The sequence below is a fragment of the Taudactylus pleione genome, unplaced genomic scaffold (genome assembly GCF_031769625.1).
Source record: "Taudactylus pleione unplaced genomic scaffold, aTauple2 ptg001107l, whole genome shotgun sequence".
Taxonomy (NCBI): Eukaryota; Metazoa; Chordata; class Amphibia; order Anura; family Myobatrachidae; genus Taudactylus; species Taudactylus pleione.
This window is the reverse complement of record NW_028285508.1, coordinates 883,397-904,833: the sequence shown is the minus strand read 5'-3', so window position 1 is coordinate 904,833 and position 21,437 is coordinate 883,397. Positions and strand designations below refer to the sequence as shown.

The 21,437-nt window shown below is 47.7% G+C and overlaps 1 protein-coding gene across 1 annotated transcript in view; it reads left to right on the top strand.

The window, feature by feature from the left end:
• TNMD (tenomodulin) overlaps window positions 1-21,437 on the top strand; it is a 117,032-nt gene that overhangs the window by 59,572 nt on the left and 36,023 nt on the right. Inside the window, exons 4-6 of the mRNA XM_088461816.1 lie at window positions 230-331; window positions 12,618-12,771; window positions 15,440-15,546. Of these exons, the coding sequence (XP_088317942.1) occupies window positions 230-331; window positions 12,618-12,771; window positions 15,440-15,546 (363 nt within the window). The remainder of the gene's footprint in view (window positions 1-229; window positions 332-12,617; window positions 12,772-15,439; window positions 15,547-21,437) is intronic.

Here is a 21,437-nt window from a genome sequence, read left to right as displayed (position 1 = left end):
ATGTCATAGTGTAATTTTTCTGTTAGTCGCATGTATGATGCAATGCCAGAGTGTAATTATTATGTTAGTCCTATGTGTGATGCAATGTCATAGTGTAATTATTCTGTTAGTCGTCTGCATGATTCAACATCATGCTGTAATTGTTCTGTTAGTCCTATGTATGATGCAATGCCATAGTGTAATTATTCTGTTAGTTATATGTATGATGTATCTTTTCCATTTATTTCAGGGTATTACAGGAATCTACTTTGCTGAGCTTCAAAAATGCTTCATCAAGACCCAGAGTACAGAGATCCCTGAGATTGAAGAGAGCGCCTTGGTGGAGTTTGAGGTAGGTTAAATGTTTTTCTTGCTCATAGGCAGAAAGGATGTCATCATTATATACTTACACACAGTCTATTGTGATTGCTGAACTGATGTTCCTGAGCATGTAGCTTATCAATTCTCTACGAAATACTACCTAATGGTTATAAAGCTGGGAACACATTAGACGATGTGTACTCAGGGCCTGATTCAGAGCCGGACGCTCTGACCAGAGCGCTCGCTCTGAATCAGGGCCCTCCTACCTAAAAATGGAGCGGCCTCTTGGACGCTCGCATAGCTGTGGGTTACCATCCACAGCTTATCCGAGCGTCCATGATGATGGTCGCGATTGTCAAGACCATCGCGACAATCGGGCTTGTGACGAGACCCTGCGGTAGGTTCTCGTGGCCGCAAGCCCTGGAGTGATTTTGGCACTATCAGAGCCAAAATCACTCCCACTGACATCACTAGTGATGTCAGTGGGGCCGGACCCAGACGGTAGGCGTTCCCATGGGAACACCTCTGTCTGGCAGACACGTCCCCGGCACATCCACCAAAGGGGGCGTGCTGTCAGTCACCATCGACAGCACGCCACCTTTGGTGCGAGACCTGGAGCGACAGATTGGCTGTCGCTTTGCGGGTCTCGCGCATGCGCACAACGGAGCTCCCTCCATCGTGTGCATGCGCATTAGGGCACCATCGACCTACTTGCGAGCGTCCTACGCTTGCGAGCGGGTCTGAATTAGGCCCTCAACGCGATATTGCCGGTGACAGATCCCATATTGGTAAGTGCATACACACTTGCTGATGCTGGGTCCGATGGGGGGAAGGACGTGTCATGCTGCATATTATCTAGTGTGTACCCACCTTTAGTCAGGCCTTATAAATATTAGTCCGTCCTCAGTGATGTCACTGTTTCCTAGCAATTTGATATGCTGCCTACTGATTCATCCCACTGTATAGGTGACAGATCAGCTTTCAGTAATTACATACTATGTACAGTATTACCATTTCTTTCATTTATATGGTGCCACAAGGGTTCTTCAGCGCCTTACAAAGTACAGAACAGTATGAACAAAACAAGAAAAAAGTGACACAGCACAAAATATTGCAGAATATAGACATGGTTCATAAACATTGCTGCATCAGCAGTCATAATACCCAAATAAGCCACGGAATGGCCGAACCCAAAAATTTGGCGCAGATATAGGCAGCAGGGAGGAGATTATGGTATAAGTGAGGGAAGGAGAAGCAGATGAGGGAAGAGGGCCCTGCTCGTGACAGCTTACAGTCGAAAGAGGAGGGGCAGACAGACTGGGGTGAGACTGAGAGGAGAGACAGGGAGGAAGGGGCAAGGAGCAGCGGGTTAGGATGAGAGCTGGAAGGCATTGATAAATAAGTGGGTCTTGAGAGCATGTTTGAAGTTTAGTAGAGAGGTGCAGAGACTGATAGGGAGAGAGTTCCAGAGGTAGGGAGCAGCACAAGCAAAATCTTGGATGAGGGAGTGAGCGGAGGTAATCAGTAGGCAGGAGAGATGGCATGCACTTATGGAGTGAAGTGGGCAGGCAGGAGTGTGAACGGAGATGAGGTTAGAGATGTAAATGGGAGAGCATTTGGTGAGGGCTTTGTAAGTGAGTGTAAGAACCTTGAATTGAGTTCTGAAGGGGATGGGGAGCCAGTGTAGGGCTTGTAGGAGAGGGGAGGCAGATGGAGAACCAGGGGCGTAACCAGAGGTATGGGGGCCCCATAGGTCTACCTACACAGTACCCCTGTAGTTGTGCTTATTATGTAATACCCCCTGTAGTTGTGCCACTTATGCAGTGCCCATTATACAATGCCCCCTGTAGTTGTGCCCATTATGCATTGCCCATTATACAATGCCCCCTGTAGTTGTGCCCATTATGCAGTACCCGCTGGTGTTGTGGCCATTATGCAATGCCCCCTGTAGTTGTGCCCATTATGCAGTACCCCCTGGTGTTGTGGCCATTATGCAATGCCCCCTGTAGTTGTGCCCATTATGCAGTACCCCCTGGTGTTGTGGCCATTATGAAATGCTCCTGAAGATGTGCCCATGCAGTACCTGCTGGTGTTGTGGCCATTACGTAACACCCCCTGTAGTTGTGCCCCTTATGCAGTGCCCATTATACAATGCCCCCTGTAGTTGTGCCCATTATGCAGTGCCCATTATACAGTGCCCCCTGTAGTTGTGCCCATTATGCAGTTCCCGCTGGTGTTGTGGCCATTATGTAACACCCCCTGTAGTTGTGCCGATTATGCACTACCCCCTTGTGTTGTGGCCATTAGCAATGCTCCCTATAGTTGTGGCCATTATGCAATGCCCCCTGTATTAGAGCCCCTTATGCAGAGCCCCCTGGAGTGCCCATTATGCAGTGCCCCCAGTAGTGCCCCTTATCTTCCACTGCAGCCCAGCACGTTGCTGTGAGGAAGGAGGGAGGGGGGCGGCGCCGGACCCAGGTCAGACAGTGTTTACACATCACCATCGTTCTGGGTTATTCTCAGGTCAGCCCTGTTCACACTGACCCCGGGTCTGCCCTGCTAAACTTGTGAGGTCATAAAAAGTGGGAGGTGACTGCTCCACAACCACCAATCAGCTCATTTTAGGCATGACCCAGGTCTGATAACCTGGGTCACGTCATTTGCACTGCATCATTACCCAGGCCCATCCTGGCGCTGACCCTGGTAGCTACCTGGGTTGGATTGCCGGGTCACTTGACTTGGGTTATTTTTAGGGGTGTGCACCGGCCACTTTTCGTGTTTTGTGTTTTGGTTTTGGATCTGGATCTTTCTTCGTGTTTTGGATCTGGATTGGTTTTGCCAAAACCACCCTTCCGTGTTTTGGGTTCTGGGTTTTGTGTTTTGGATCTGTATTTTTTTGAAAAAAAGCATAAAAACAGCTAAAATCACAGAATTTGTAGGTTTTTCTGCTCCTATGCTATTATTAACCTCAATAACCTTAATTTCCACTCATTTCCAGTCTATTCTGAATACCTCACACCTCACAATAGTGTTTTTATGTCCAAAAGGTTGCACCGAGGTAGCTGGATGACTATGCTAAGCGACACGAGTGGGCGGCACAAACACGTGACCCATCTAGGCGTGAAACTGAAGTGGCAGACAGGATGGCATTGAAAAACTAGGCCCCAAACTGTACATAATGCAAAGAAAAAAAAGAGGTGCAAGATGGAATTGTCCTTGGGCCCTCCCAACCACCCTTATGTTGTATAAACAGGACATGCACACTTTAACAAACCAATCATTTCAGCGCCAGGGTCTGCCACACAACTGTGGCTGAAATGATTGGTTCGTTTGGGCCCCCACAAAACAAGCTGGCAATTTATCTGTCCCTGCACAAACTGGCTCTACGGAGGCAAGATGTCATCCTCATCCTCCTCATCCACCGATTCCTCACCCTCTTCAGTGTGTACATCCTCATCCTCACAGAGTATTAATTCGTCCCTGCTGGAACCACAGGTCCCTCTGTACGTTCTGGAGGCTGGTCTCCCTGGAAGAGTTGATAATTCATTTTATGAACATCATCTTCTCCACATTTTGTGGAAGCAACCTCCTACGCCTTTCGCTGACAAGGTTCCCGGCTGCACTAAACACTCTTTCGGAGTACACACTGGAGGGGGGGAAACTCAGGTAAAATAGAGCCAGTTTGTACAGGGACCTCCAAATTGCTTCTTTTTCCTGCCAGTACAGGTACGGACTGTCTGACATGCCTACTTGGATGCTGTCACCGATGTAATCCTTTAACAGACAGACGCACGCTTGTCGCTGCTGCTTTGAGGATTCAAGTGCGGCTACAGCCCACACAATTCACAAAGACAGAAAAAAAAAAGAATATTTTTATTGTTTGTGGAGCACACTTTGAGGGTTACACCACCCTTTAACAGACAGACGCACGCTTGTCGCTGCTGCTTTGAGGATGCAAGTGCGGCTACAGCCCACACAATTCACAAAGACAGAAAAAAGAAGAAGAATATTTTTATTGTTTGTGTAGCACACTTTGAGGGTGTCACCACCCTTTAACAGACAGACGCACGCTTGTCGCTGCTGCTTTAAGGATGCAGGTGCGGCTACAGCCCACACATTTCACAAAGACCGAAAAAAAAAGAACAATATTTTAATTGTTTGTGTAGCACACTTTGAGGGTGTCACCACCCTTTAACAGACAGACGCACGCTTGGCGCTGCTGCTTTAAGGATGCAGGTGCGGCTACAGCCCACACAATTCACAAAGACAGAAAAAAGAAGAAGAATATTTTTATTGTTTGTGTAGCACACTTTGAGGGTGTCACCACCCTTTAACAGACAGACGCACGCTTGTCGCTGCTGCTTTGAGGATGCAAGTGCGGCTACATCGCACACAAGTCACAAACACATTAAAAAAATAGTTTTTTATTTTTTGGAGCACTTTGAGAGTTACACCACCCTTTAACAGACAGACGCACGCTTGTCGCTGCTGCTTTAAGGATGCAGGTGCGGCTACAGCCCACACAATTCACAAAGACAGAAAAAAAAAGAACAATATTTTAATTGTTTGTGTAGCACACTTTGAGGGTGTCACCACCCTTTAACAGACAGACGCACACTTGTCGCTGCTGCTTGAGGATGCAGGTGGAATCTAGACGGGATTTGGAACCGAGGACACACTACCTCCATCAATTGTCTAAATCCCACTGCACTAATGTCGGATACCGGACGCACGTCTAACACCAACATAGCAGTCAAGGCCTCAGTTATACGTTTTGCTTCAGGATGACTGCTGTCGTACTTCATCCTCATCGCTAGGGACTGTTGGAGGGTCAATTGTTTAGTAAAAGTAGTGATGTTCCTACTTCCTCTCTGGGATGATGAACAACTCCCAGCAGCAGCAACAGCACTAGGAGGAAGTGGTTCTTGATCTTTCCCTATTTTATTTTTATCGGAGAAAGTTTGGTCCTCCATTTATGTTATATTGATATATATACGTGCGGCTAAAGCGCACACAAACACAGAAAATATTTTTTTATTTTTGCTGGAGAGTAGTGCACTTTGTGGGTTACACCACCCTTTAAGAAAGGAGCAAGCCGGCTCTTTACTTATGGGACACAGGCGCACGCTTGGCGCTGCTCCTTTGTTGATGCACGTGCAGCCACAGTGCACACAAGTCACAAACACAGAAAATATATATTTTTTTGGTTTGGAGTGTACTTTGGGGGTTACAGAACCCTTTAACGGTCAAGCCAGCCGGCCCTTTACTTATGACACAGGCGCACGCTTGGCACTACTTTGATGATGCACGTGCGGCTACTGCGCACACAATTCACAAACACAGAAAATAATTTTTTTTTTGGTTTGGACTGGAGTGTACTTTCGGGGGTTACAGCACCCTTTAACGGTCTAGCCAGCCGGCCCTTTACTTATGACACAGGCGCACGCTTGGCACTACTTTGTTGATGCACGTGCGGCTACTGCGCACACAATTCACAAACACAGAAAATAATTTTTTTTTTGGTTTGGACTGGAGTGTACTTTGGGGGTTACAGCACCCTTTAACGGTCAAGCCAGCTGGCCCTTTACTTATGACACAGGCGCACGCTTGGCACTACTTTGTTGATGCACATGCGGCTACTGCGCACACAATTCACAAACACAGAAAATAATTTTTTTTTTGGTTTGGACTGGACTGTACTTTCGGGGGTTACAGCACCCTTTAACGGTCAAGCCAGCCGGCCCTTTACTTATGACACAGGCGCACACTTGGCACTACTTTGTTGATGCACGTGCGGCTACTGCGCACACAATTCACAAACACAGAAAATAATTTTTTTTTTGGTTTGGACTGGAGTGTACTTTGGGGGTTACAGCACCCTTTAACGGTCAAGCCAGCCGGCCCTTTACTTATGACACAGGCGCACGCTTGGCACTACTTTGTTGATGCACGTGCGGCTACTGCGCACACAATTCACAAACACAGAAAATAATTTTTTTTTTGGTTTGGACTGGAGTGTACTTTCGGGGGTTACAGCACCCTTTAACGGTCAAGCCAGCCGGCCCTTTACTTATGACACAGGCGCACGCTTGGCACTACTTTGTTGATGCACGTGCGGCTACTGCGCACACAATTCACAAACACAGAAAATAATTTTTTTTTTGGTTTGGACTGGAGTGTACTTTAGGGGTTACAGCACCCTTTAACGGTCAAGCCAGCCGGCCCTTTACTTATGACACAGGCGCACGCTTGGCACTACTTTGTTGATGCACATGCGGCTACTGCGCACACAATTCACAAACACAGAAAATAATTTTTTTTTTGGTTTGGACTGGAGTGTACTTTGGGGGTTACAGCACCCTTTAACGGTCAAGCCAGCCGGCCCTTTACTTATGACACAGGCGCACGCTTGGCACTACTTTGTTGATGCACGTGCGGCTACTGCGCACACAATTCACAAACACAGAAAATAATTTTTTTTTTGGTTTGGACTGGAGTGTACTTTCGGGGGTTACAGCACCCTTAACGGTCAAGCCAGCCGGCCCTTTACTTATGACACAGGCGCACGCTTGGCACTACTTTGTTGATGCACGTGCGGCTACTGCGCACACAATTCACAAACACAGAAAATAATTTTTTTTTTGGTTTGGACTGGAGTGTACTTTCGGGGGTTACAGCACCCTTAACGGTCAAGCCAGCCGGCCCTTTACTTATGACACAGGCGCACGCTTGGCACTACTTTGTTGATGCACGTGCGGCTACTGCGCACACAATTCACAAACACAGAAAAAAATATTTTTTTTTGGTTTGGACTGGAGTGTACTTTCGGGGGTTACAGCACCCTTAACGGTCAAGCCAGCCGGCCCTTTACTTATGACACAGGCGCACGCTTGGCACTACTTTGTTGATGCACGTGCGGCTACTGCGCACACAATTCACAAACACAGAAAATATATTATTTTATTAGCACTTGGGGGGAGCACCCCTGATGGACAGAGCACCCCCTGGACAACACTACAGCACCCCTTTAGGACTGGGACACTGCACAGGACTTTGGAGTGGACACAGCCCCTAAGGAGAACTGACTGCACAACACAGTCCAGCCAGCCCCTATGGACTTTGAAGTAGTGGACACAGCCCCTATTAACAACAGCAGCACAGCACAACACAGCCAGCCCCTATGGACTTTGAAGTAGTGGACAACAGCAGCACTACACTACACTACACTACACAGCCCTAACTCCCACCCTCCCTCTTCACTGTCCACAGCCGAGTGAGAAAATGGCGCCGACGCGGGTACCTTATATAGGATCCAAAACCCGCGAGACTCGGAAGGCGGGATGATGACGTTTTGCCTCGATTTCAGATCCGAGTCAGGCGGGAAAAGTCGAGCCTGATTCGGATCGGACTCGGATCGGGGGGGCTCGGGGGGGTTCGGATTTCAGAAATCCGAACCCGCTCACCCCTAGTTATTTTTCAGGGACCCATTTACACTGAGCTGCGTCCCTGGTAGACACTGAGCTGCGTCCCTGGTAGACTCAGCAATAAGCCGGGTTATCGCAGCAGTGTAAAAGGGTATAAGGCAGGGTGACGATGAGAGCTAAATTTTGCTGAAAAAGCAGAGAACCTGAGCTACCAATGGCATCCTGGGCTGGCACAGTTATAACAGAGAGACCCGCGGCATGGCATCCCGCTGCCGTAATATGAATCCCGGCCCAGCCTAGTCCGCACTGAGAAGAATTCCCTAGGACAGTGGTTCTCAAACTTGGTCCTCAGGACCCTACACAGGTCACATCTTATAGGTCACCCAGCAGGAGCACAGGTGTAGTCAGTACTTACTGTCACATTTTAAAAGATCCACAGATGGAGCTAATTACCGTATTTCACTTGCGATTCTGTGAGGAGACCTGGAAAACATGCACGGTTTGGGGTCCTGAGGACCGAGTTTGAGAACCTGTGCCCTAGAAGAACTGACCAGCATAAATATCTAGACCCCCTGTACGAATGACCAGCTGCATGTAGTTAAGTCCCAGTCTCCCGCACTGCCTCTTCTGGTGCACAAGTGCCAGTTACATTTAATATAAATTCCATCTGCATTTAATGGTGCTCATGCAGGACAGCAAAGCAGATTATTTCTTTCCCACAGTTGGACTTATGTCAAAAATCTAAATCAAGAAGCCATAAACATCATCAGATCTCTACAGACACTGGAGGAAATCTCAGTACAATACATTCATTGCATTAAACGTTTGCACAATGGTTGTCACATCTGATGACAATTATATATATTTCGTGAACATATTCATTAGGAAGTCCCAGGAAAACTTTCCTTGACGTGATTGTCATTTTATTGGCAGAGAGAAAATCATTGTTAAATAAAGCATAACACATGACAGATGAACTGGTCTGGGGGAAAACAAAGTATTGTATTTCATGGAAACTTGTAAACCAATCCTTGGGGCAAAAAGGCTGATTGGGAAAATCCAGTTTTATTATGGCGGGCAGAAGTAAATAGAGAAATGATTAAAAAGACGACGGGCATCGAAATCTCATTTACCACAGCTCTGTTCCTTACATTGTGCCGTTTTGCTCAATATAGAGAGGACTGTGCAACTACACAAAGGGTGACACTACAGTGTTGGAGGAGTTGTATTACTTTGCAATATTCATAATTTCGGTATAACGTTGTTCAATGTGCAGCAACATTGTGACATTCTGGAATAAGGGCCTGATTCAGAGCCGCTCGTAAGCGGCAGTACGCTCGTTCCGAGCGATGTTCGCACTTCTGCGCATGCGTACGGTTTATAATACGCATGCGCGAACCAGTCAGTGCGGCCGAAAATCGTTTGTTCGCTATATAGCGAATGCCTGCTACTTTGAGTGACAGAATGAGGCGTATGTGGGTGGTAACAGGGGAAGGTGCTTGAAAACGGGGAGTGGAGATCCGAACGCAGGCGTGCTTAAAGGTCAAAACGGGCGTTTTAAGGGTGTGAATAATTAAAACAGCAGCGTCATTGACCACGTCACTGGGTTATTTTATAGCCAGAACTGCTCCCAAGATTGTGGTAGCAAAAACCAGCCACAAGAATAGCGAGCAGTTCATACGCTGGTCGATGTATTCGATTAATCTAATAAATAGCGGACATGACGTAGGATGCGAGCGGCCAGGGGGCGTTTTTTTCCAAAAAACGTCCGCAAGTTTTGTTCGCTCGTTCAGACCTAGAGGCGTGAACAGACCGCAAAGAGCGAACGGTTCATTTGAATAGCCACCCCTATTTTCTGGACGAGCGAGCGCTAATTGCGTCCGGCTCTGAATCAGGCCCTAAATGTCATGTGACTTTGATACATAAGTAATGCAATGTATAAGCTGATAGTGTATTTAATAGTGTACAATAGTCCAGTGCAGAGGTACCCAAACTCCACCATTACAGTCCACGTTTTAAGGATAGCTATGCTTGAGCACAGGTGACTTAGGGCCTGATTCCCTACGGATCGCAATTCTGCTTATACGCACACACGGCAGTTACTAATATCAGCGGTGCTATTTAAATGTTTGCATTCACATTGCGATCGCAGCCAGACATGAGGACGCTTACTTCCCCTTACTCACATCCGTATACTAGGGCAACATAGCGAAACAATCGGTAACATCGGACCCATAGGCACACTTGCACAAGCTCTGAGCTTACTTAGAAATTGCTAATAGCCACACACGCTATCAGTGCTATGGCTGCTTATGGCCACGCAGTAGATAGCATATGAACGCCTCTGCAACGGCGTTACAACACACTGGCGCGCCTGCGTTCACCGTACCACCCCCCCATCACCACCCACAAACGGCGCTTCCTGTCAATCACTCTGCTCTGGGTCTGCGTAGCTCCTGCAATCGCAGTTCCGCCCGAAAGTTCACGCGCACTGTGGTGAATACGCATGTGCAGAGTGCAACAATCAACCGATTGAATGCGTATTAGCAACTGCGTTCCTTTTTGAATCATGCCCTTAATTAGTACCTCAGTCAATTTTATTTTAACCATCTGGACTCAAACATGGATATCCTTAAAACCTGGACTGTAGTAGTGGATTTTAGGAACCTCTGGTCTAGAGTATACACACAATAACAATAGTTATGTTTCAGAAGTTTCTTACTTATTAGTGCCTTTACTAATCATTCCTATATATTTTAGGGGAACCAGGGCCATCAGGTCTAAGGGATTCCAGGTATCTTGGAATACAGAAAATCAATGGCCCTCATTCAGAACTGTACGCTATTTGCGGTCGTTCGTTTAAAAACAAGGGGTGGCTATTCAAATGATCCGTACGCACATTGCAGTCTGTTCACACCTCTAAGTCTGAACGAGCGAGCAAAACATACGCTCGTTTATTTCTTAAAAACGCCCCCTGGCCGCTCGCATCCTACGTCATGTCCGCTATTTATTAGATTAATCGAGTACATCGACCAGCGTATGAACTGCTCGCTATTCTTGTGGTTGGTGTTTGCTACCACAAATTTGCGTGCAGTTCTGGCTATAAAATAACCCAGTGACGTGGTCAATGACGCTGCTGTTTTAAATATACACACCCATAAAACGCCCGTTTTGACCTTTAAGCACGCCTGCGTTCGGATCTCCACTCCCCATTTTCAAGTACCTTCCCCTGTTACCACCCACATACGCCTCATTCTGTCACTCAAAATAGCAGGCACTCGCTATATAGCGTACAAATGATTTTCGGCCGCACTGACTGGTTTGCGCATGCGTACTAAAAAGCGTACGCATGCGCAGATGTGCAAACATCGCTCGGAACGAGCGTACTGCCGCTAACGAGCGGCTCTGAATGAGGGCCAATGATCTTTAAGTGAGACATTTGTTTGGATGTATCTTCATTAAATCTGTAATCTGGACCTATGGCATCAGATTTAGGGGGGTATTCATGAAAGTTTGGAGAGAGATAAAGTAGACAGAGATAAAAGTACCAACCAATCAGCTCCTAACTGTCATTCTTCAAAGGGTGGTCAGAGAAACGCAGACTTGCCTGTGCGTTTAAACGCCGATACAGAGGCGTGCATAATTAAGCCCCTGAGATTGTATACGCTGGCAGAGGTCTAGATGGTGACAGGAAGTTTAGCAGTTTGTGAGCTAGGTTCAGGTCACCCACAACTGTGCGATTGGTTCCGATGTTACCCAAAGTTACCCGATGTTTTTTCTGACTTGCGGATGCAAGTCATGGGAAGTGGGCGGCTTTATACAGTGATGGGCGTCTTGGCTTAGTGCTGCGGTTGTCGTGCGGTTGCATTCATTAGCATATTTGTGCGGCGAGCGGGTGCGTGCGAATGCAGCCGTGCGATCTGCGCTGAATAAAGCCCATAGACCCTTAAGGATAATACATAGAACTGAAAATACTAAATGAGTGATTGACTATTAATAATTATGGTCAATATGTCATATAGTTAAAGTTAACCTATAAGGGAATCATAACTAAGATAAGCATTAACTGTAATTAAGCAAAGAGAGGAGCTGTGCCATGAATGGGTTAATTAATATTGAAAATAACTCTATACCTCCGTGCGCACTGACATCACAACTCACAGATTATATTGTGTTATATTATGCACATTTTTCACATCATTATTAACAATATCATAGTCTAAGATGTAATTTATGTAAAGAGATTATTTTTGTTTGTGACAAACTCTATGCACGTTAGATGGTTTGTGTTCTAGGTCTAAGCACGGTATTAAGGCCCTCATTCAGAGCCGTACGCTCTGAGCAGAGCGCACGCTCTGAATGAGGGCCGGGCTCCATTTTCATGGAGCGTCCTCCTGGACGCTCGTATAGCTGTGGGTCACCACCCACAGGCTATACGAGCGTGCATTTTGATAGCCGCGATGGTCGTGACCATCGCGACCATCGAAATTGCGAGCCGGAGCCTGCGGTTGAGGTTTTCAACCGCAAGCTCCGGAGTGATTTTGGCTCTATCAGAGCCAAAATCACTCCCACTGACATCACTAGTGATGTCAGTGGGCCGGCTTCTGACGGGAGGCGTTCCCGTGGGAACGCCCCCGTCAGGGAGGCACGCCCCCGGCACGCCCACCAAAGGGGGCGTGCTGTCAATCAACATTGACAGCACGCCCCCTTTGATCGGACACAACGAGCGAAGGAAAGTCCTTCGCTCGTCGTGTCTGGCGCATGCGCACGACGGAGCTCCCTCCGTCGTGCGCATGCTCAGTGCAGACCATCGACCCACTTGCGAGCGGACAGCCGCTCGCGAGTGGGTCTGAATCAGGCCCTAAGTCTGATCCCTCTTCCCTTCCCCTTTAGGAAGATGCGATTACCAGCACAGTCTATGAGGAGTCGATGCTGTGGGTCCCCGCTGAGAGGCCCATAGAAGACAAAGAGTTCATGAAGAATTCCAGGATATTTGAGATTTGCAAGAATGTGACCACGCACTGGATCTATCCTTCTACTCCTACCGGTATGCAAATGTCCTTATATATCATAATAAACACGATAAATGTCTGACCAGAAGAAAGCTGTGATACCTCCAGCAACCAGAGGGACATAAATTACTTAGAAGCCAATTCTTGATGAAATGAGCGACACATTTTGATACCAAAACTGTATGACTCTATAGGAATTTATCAATTTAAATATACAATTCAATCAATTACAGTAGCATGTCATATCACCCATTCATTGAATCTGCTTGTCCCTCGGAGAAACGCACATAGTTTTATTGGCTTTTATGCCTGGTTAATCACCCATTTTCATCACTTTTGGAGTTGAACAAGGAGAGTCCCAGGCATGACTCACTGAAAGGAATCGGTATGAAATACCGGCGGCCGGCGGTTCGATTCCCGGCAGCGCCTGGCTGAGCAAATCAGAGTTTCCGGCAGCGGAAGCCCGACAGCGCTGGAAATTCAGATCATCGATAGGTAAGTACTGACTAACCTAACCTAACCCCCTAACCCTCCATAGGGGTGCCTAACCCTACCCTCCCCCCCAAGTGCCTAACCCTAATCCCCCCTCTAAGTGCCTAACCCTAATCCCCCCCTTCCCCGCTGCCTAAACCTAAGTTTCCTGGGGGTGCCTAACCCTAACCCTCCCTCGCCCTAGCCTAACCCTAACCCTGCCGGGGGGGTGCCTAACCCTAAATCCTCCCCGGGTGCCCTAAACCTAACTCTCCCCCCCCTGCAGCTGTCCGCCAGTCTCCCGGCATCAGGAAAATGTCAGGCGTCTACATCTAGACGCCCGGCAATTCATCCTCGCCAGGATATGACAGTCGGGAAGCCTGCTGCCGGTATTAAGGCAGCCGGCTTCCCGATTGTATACCCACTGAAAGCCTCCTAATCAGGGTTCGGCGTACTGTATATGATCAGAATTGATCATCTCCCTGGAGACCTTTTAAATGCTTAGCAGAAGCATTTCCAGGCACCAGAAATGAGGAAGTGCAGTGTAACAGCAATCACTGGTGCTTCCTCCTGCAGCTGAAGTAGAGAGGGTACAGGAGACGAGGAATATTTCCCGATACCTCTACTTGTGTTTCCAACCACCACTTTCTAAGTACAGTGCTGCAGGAGGAAGTGCTAGTGATTAGTGTTGCACTGTGTTAGTGTTGCACTGTGTTGCACTGTGTTACCTCCTGTAGTCAGTCACTCGGTGAACAGGAGTGAAGTCACTAGTTGGAATCAAGAGGAGGGCATAGCTGTATGAATATGGTTAGGTGAAGGGGGGCTGGGTTCGTACTGCCACCTTAGGACCTGAGTCACTACCGATCACAATTGCAATTGCAATAGCAATTACGCATGCAGTTCTACTGCGATAGTATGCTAATCCATTGCGATCAGTATGCCCTCACAGCCCAACATAAGGATGCCCACTTCACCTTACACACATCTGTAATGTTTAGCAAGACTGTGAAACCATCGGTACAATCGAGCACCATCGCAGCCTCACGCACACTTGCACAAGCTCTGACCTTATTTAGGAATTGCTAACTTCATCATACGCTATGAGGCCTCAGGCTGCGTATGGCATCGCAGGGGCTAATTTATGCACAGCCCTGCAACCACGATCAAACGCCCTGGCACACCTGCATTTCGACAAGTAACCCCCCCCCCCTCACCTCCCACAAATGGCACTTCCTGTCACTCACTCTGCGATGGGTCTGCATGGTTACTGTGACCACAATCCTGATCTCAGTGGCTGGTTCGTGCACTGTGATGCGTATGCATGGCAACAATTGGCTGGTTGCGTGCGTTATTACAGTTGCGATCGGTAATGTATCAGGTCCTTAGTGGGCTTAAAGGAATGGAATTACCCAGAGAGATCAACTAGTACAACTGGTCTAAATAGATGAGATGAAGGGACGTGCTTACATATAGTGTTACGGTGCATAGATACGGGACGACTGTCAGCGATAACGGTGTCGCTGAACGATCTCACGGACGTCCTGGATGATCGATATCGATCATCCAGCGCACCACCAACCCACCAACGACGGCCAGCGGCCCGCGATCAACCATCGTGGGTCCCTATAGTAACCTGGTCGATATCGGCCAGGTTGGCCTGCATGCACGGTTGATGGACGATATCTTTATCGTCCATACGTGCCCGTGCATCGCAGGCCGTCGGTGGTTTGGAGGCACCAAAAAATGCTTGATATGAACGATAATGATATGATCGATATCATTATCGTTCATATTGTGCATTTTAATCGTGCCGCGTGTACACACCTTTACTGTAATAGCGTAAACTTGAGTGAAACCTCTAAAGAATAATTTACCATTTAGGATTTTTTTTTTATTATTATTATTAATTATTATTATTATTATTATTATTATTATTATTATGATAATTTATGATGATTATTTTTACTATTATTAATACTATTAATATTATTATTACTACTAATATTATTATTGTTAACATTACTGTTAATTATTATTATTATTATTATTATTATTATTATGATAATGATAATTTATGATGATTATTTTTACAATTATTAATACTATTAGTATTATTATTACTACTAATATTATTATTTTTATTATTATTATTATTATTATTATTATTATTATTATTATTAAGAGTAGGTATATTTTCCTGTTCACAAATAAGAATAAATCCTTTCCTTTTAGCTACTGAATTTCTAGATTTCGATGACAGAGAAGATCAAACCGATGAGAAGCAGAACAAGCGTCCGAGCAGATCGCTGACAGAAGAGGATCTCCCTATTAATGACTATGTAAGTGCGCTATTCATATAAATACCATGCACACAACACAGAAGAAGTACAAGCCAAGCAGCAGAGTGAGAAAGCTGCGTCTCCTCCGCTCACCTGTCAGATAATATGGAGATTATAGAAAGTCACTAAAATGCTAATCAGCGTTGTAAGTAATAGACAGACACTTAGGGCCAGATTCAGAGGTGGACACAATTCAGGTCTGTGCTGCGTCTCCGATCGCAGCAAATCTGAGAAGATAAGCAAAATCTGCAGGAGGCGTCTTTTGTAAAGAGATGCCCACTGGCGGCTTCTCAGATTCGCCACTTGCGTCCAAAGACGCAGCAGCGGATGAACATTGGGAACATCAGCAACACCGACGGACTTTTTAGCTGGTTGCTCAGAATGTTCATTTGCAACTCAGACACTGGGACCAGAACCACTGCCTCCGAGACGCAGTCGCTGGCTGTAACACACCACCATTTTAGTCGCTACTCCCTATTACCTCCCCCAAGCGGTCACTGGCTGTCTAAATCCGCACTGCGACTGCCGTTGCAAAACCATTGCGGCACTTGCGAAGTGTGACTCAGACGCATGCGCAATATACAAAACATCGGCCAGTTGCGAAAGAATCAAAACTGCGTCCATCTGTGAATGAGGCCCTTGGACAGCAAAACAGACAGATTGGGCATGATGCTAATTTCTGTAAAATGTGGATATTGTTTATATATGTAATAATAGTGTATTATAATAGTGTGTAGTGCAATGTGCACGGGGAGGTGTACGCATTGCATGATATATGCACCAGGTTCCCGTCAGGTGCAGATAGACACAAACACAGGAAAGCAGCGATCCAGACAGATACAGTACTGTGCATACACCTTTCCTGCTACTCATGTACGGTATATTTTTATGAAGCAGCATAATATTGTGGTTGTCGTCTTCACTTCATAAATAGCTCTTTATTGTGTTGTCAAAGTGACACATGATAGACTTCAGATCTGAGCGTCTGGGTACAACATCACGGCTGCGTTGTTGTATCTAGGAAGTATTGCACAATATTATTACTCTGCCTCACGCTCTAAGGTTCTGATTCAGAGACGGTTGGTAATACGCTTCCACAATAGCGGTTGCGGGAATATGGAAATGCTCCTCTCTGCCTTCCCTTTGTGCGCGACGGTGCGATGGAGCGTACGAGCGCTGAGATGCCCACTTTCAGGCTGCATGGTCTGTGCATTGTCTGTGCATTTGCAATGGAGATTGTGCACAGGCCCTGATTCAGAGCCGGTCGCTCTGACAGAGCGCTCGCTCCGAATCAGGGCCGGGCTTGTGTTTTTTTAGAACGGCCTCCTGGCCGCTCGCATAGCTGTGGGTGACCAGTCACAGCTATAGCGAGCAGCCATGATGATGGTCGCGATGGTCAAGACCATCGCGACCATCGGGCTTGCGATGACACCCTTGTGGTAGGGTCTCGTGGCTGTAAGCCCCAGAGAGATTTCGGCTCAAATTGAGCCGGAAGCTCTCCCACTGACATCACTTGTGATGTCAGTGGGGCCGCCCCCAAATGGTAGGCGTTCCTTCGGGAATGCCCCTGTTTGCCCGGCCACACCTCCAGCCCGCCTACCAAAGGGGGCGAGCAGTCACTCACCATCGACAGCTCGCCCCCTTTGTTGCGAGACCCGGAGCGACGGAGCGCCCATCGCTATCCAGGTCTCGCGCATGCGTGCGGCGGAGCCGACTCCGTCGTGCGCATGCCCAGTGCGCCACCATCGACCCGGTTGCGAGCGCTCAGCGCTTGCGACCGGGTCTGAATCAGGCCCACAGTCCAATATCGACGCATTATCCGCATTTGTGGTAGCCTGGGGCATGGTTTTCTTCCGGGAGGGAGCAACCACATTGGCAGGACAAGGGTGGGGTGTGGCCGGCGCAAGGAGCACGTGGCTGGCCAGATTGATATAATTTGCGGGCGAAGCCACATGATTGCGTCACTTTGGCCCCGCCCCCACTACACAATGCCGATATTACCGGCATTGTGAAGCAGGGGGCGGGGAGAAAATTACGCGATTCAGCGTGAATCACGTCACTGGCCTCCCCCAGATGCGAGGGGTTTCTCAGGTAATCGCGAGGGGGTCGGAGAGGTCGGCAGGCTGCCTTTCCGGGGGTCGGGAGCGGCACCTGACTTTCAGTAGCCTCCCGGCTGAATCGGGAGGGTAGGCAAGTATGGCCTAGGGTCTACTCTGGCTACAGTCCTCAAATCCAACCAAGCATGGACTCAGAGGCAGGGGATTTGCAATTGAGAATGACACTTGGTTGTATTTCACACTGAAGTGATCGCAGTGCTTGCGGCCTGGTATAGTCAACCTCAAGCGCTGCGATCGCATCCAATGGTCCTCGATGTACCGATGGTTTCATACACCTAGAGATGACGTGCGCAAGTGGATGTCTTATAACAGGCTGGTGGGCATCTGTACACACAAGACATAGTGGGCGTGCTTATGCCTTGCCGTGCGATCGCCTGCCTTGCTGAGTGTGTGCCTGATTTGCGTACGCTGGATGCGAGCGAAAGCATCTAGCGAGCAGGTCTGAATGAGCTCTTCTGCTCCCTCCCGGAAGGAGGGAGCTGAATGTCGCCAAGTATGATACAAAGAGTAGCACACAACTTTTAAATCAAAAGACTTACTATACCGTTTCTCATTTATACTGCGCAAATACCTCTGATATATGTAGAATTCTAGCTGGCGTCCATGATCAGTTGAACTTTATTTGTGACTTTGATGCCAGAGAAAAATATCACAGCGATATAACTGCGACAGAAAGTTGATGCTGGGATTTAAGCCAATGAAAGTTTTTCAGCGTTACAACAACCATAACCCTTACACACGGAGCCAATTCCCACGGCCCATCTGGATTTCCCTGTGTGACCTATAGAGAACGACCTACACATTTGCATCATACATTGTGCTGTGATTTTTGCATTTCTGTACAGCCGCGCCTGAGATCGCATCATAACATCAGCACAGAGAGTAGGACAAGTTGTGGGTGTATTTTACTGAGGAGACCAGTTCCCACAGCCCAGTGTCAGGCAGGCATCGGGACCTCTCCCTCCTGTTGTACACAAGTATTTTTAGTTGATCGTATATTGGGCCTGGCTCATTACGGATCACAGTTACTAATACGCACGCAATTGGCCGATTGTTGCGTACTGCGCATAAATATGCATCGCAGTGTGCGTGTGCAAACCGGCCACTGCGGCGATCGCAGTGACTACGCAGACCCATTCCAGAGTGATTGACAGGAAATACCTTTGGGGGTGGTCAGAGAAACGCAGGCGTGCCAGCGCGTTTGAACGCAGTTGCAGCGGCATGCACGAATTAGTCACTGCAACGGCATACGGAGCTTGAGCTCTCACTGCGTGCAGGAAAGTTAGCACCTTAGTGGTAGGGTCAGACCGGCTTTGCACAGACGGTGTAATGGTTAGCATTACTGCCTCACACCACTGAGGTCATGGGCTCGAAACCCACTCTGGACCTCATTCAGAGGCGGTCGCGCAATCGGTCGCCCCCAAAGGGATCGAGAATATGCAAAACGAGCGCTCAATCGCAACGCACATTGTAAGCGCGGAAACACCCACAACAATGAAAGCACACCTCCTATCTCTACGGCCTAATTCAGAGTCGGTCGCAGGCGGCAACCTACGTTAGCATCGTGCAATGATTAACACCTGTTACATTGTTAATTGCCTACAGACATCGGTTGAGGCAGAAACCATCGCCTGCACTCGCTATGCTTAAGGTAGACCCTGGGCTACCTTTAGCATTGCGAGCAGTAGCATCGTTATTGCAACGAGATGACATGTGTGATGACTCGCTCAGTAATATATGCACACCCTTAAAACGCCCTTTTTAAGGTCAACCACGCCTGCGTGCGCACCACCACACCCCCGTTCACAAGCACCTTCCCCTGTAACCACCCACAAACGGCACGAAATGTCAATCTCAGCTATGACCACGTAGTGACTAGCGAGCAAGAGGATTGCAGTCGGAAAGACAGGCTTGCGCACGCGCACTGCCATGTACACGCATGCGCAGTTGAAAAAAACATCGCTCGCTACGTCCAATCGCTCCATGCGACCGCCTCTGAATGAGGTACTCTGTCCTAACTGTGTGGAGTTTGTATATTCTCCCTGTGCTTGCGTGGGTTTCCTCCAGGTACTCCGGTTTCCTCCCACACTCCAAAAATATACTGGTAGGTTAATGGGCTCCCAACGAAAATTACCCCTAGTGTGTATGTGTGTGAGCATGTGATATGGAAAATAGATTGTAAGCTCCACTGGGGCAGGGACTGATGTGAATGGCCAAATATTCTCTGTAAAGCGCTGCGGAATATGTGTGCGCTATATAAATAACTGGTAATAATAATAATGTGCGAGTGGCTCCGATGTACTTCGATGTGACCGATGTTTTGGCTGGATTGCAAGGTATTACGGATGTGCGAGAAGTGGGCGTCTGTATGTTGTCAGTGAGAGTGCTTTGCGATTGCAATTATTAGCATACTTTCGAAACAGAACTGCATGCGCGATTGCCACCACGATCGCAATAGCAATCCTTGCTGAATCAGGCCCATATTATGCAGAACACAATATATAAAAAGATATGGATTTTCTCCCACACCAAAAATAGAAGAAATAATTTCCCTCAAAAGTGTAATAGAATATTTAAAAACTAGAATCTTCACAACCTTCGATAATGTGGGTTCTAAATCCAGTTTCGTATGTAGATATGAGGTTGATGTAACGGAAGAACAACTTTCTTACTCACTAATCTGTGAGCTACAGATGTGCCCTCATACACTGCTGCTCAAGTCGCGGCAAATAGCCACTCTCGGCGCGCCAGTTCCCATGAGACTCCGGTTGTGCCTACTATCTTTTTTGCATCTTTTTTTCGACCAAAAATGTGGTCTCAATAGAGACTGCACTGATTAATTGGATATTAGTCTTTCAATCTGTATATGAAGTGCTACGATGTAGCGACCACGGCTTTGTTCCACGCCAAGTTCCGTTGTGCTTCATTTACAGACTCTGGACCTGATTCAGACCCGGACGCTATGCTGTGCTTGCTCGCAATGAACGATTTTTTGCAATCTGCGAATGCGTATGCGTCGCAATGCATGTGCGCAAACCAGTCATTGCGATGGGAAATTGCTCGCCCGTAGCCCGCAGTCGGGCCGCTATTTTGAGTGACAGATAGTGCCGTTTGTGGGTGGCAACAGGGGAAGGTGCTTGTAAACGGGGGGGTGGATGTGCGAACGCAGGCGTGCCCGACCATCAGAACGGCGTTTAATGGGCATGCATAATTAGCAAAGTAGCGTCATTACACACGTGACTGGGTTGTATTTTAGCCTGAACTGCTCGCAATGTTGTGGTGGGAAAAGGCTACCACAAGTGCTGCGAGCAGCTCCGATGGCTCTCGATGTTCCCGATTAATCCTACAGCTGCTGGAGATGACGTGTGTTGCGAGTGGCAAAGGGGCGTCTTTATACAGGTGCGAGCGCATAGTGCGGCCGCTCGCTATTGCTTAGTGGGCGGCTTTACGCGACACAGTGCGAGCACATGATTTAAATAGCCGGCCCCTTTTAGCCAGCGAGTGGACGCAAATAGCGTCCGGGTCTGAATCAGGCCCTCAGTCGCACACAGACAAGTGTCGCATATCAAATTAATCAGCACAGTCTGCTGGTGCGTCCTTGTTGTATTGCATTACCACTAAGATGCATTTTCAGCTGAAAACACAAAAAAGAGGCTCGAGGTAAGCAGAGGCACCCGGGACCTGGCAGCTCACTCACGCCAGGCTTCACACGCCACAAGACATATCGAGGTTAGATGTATGAAGACACATCTGTAAATTAATACAGGCAATGTA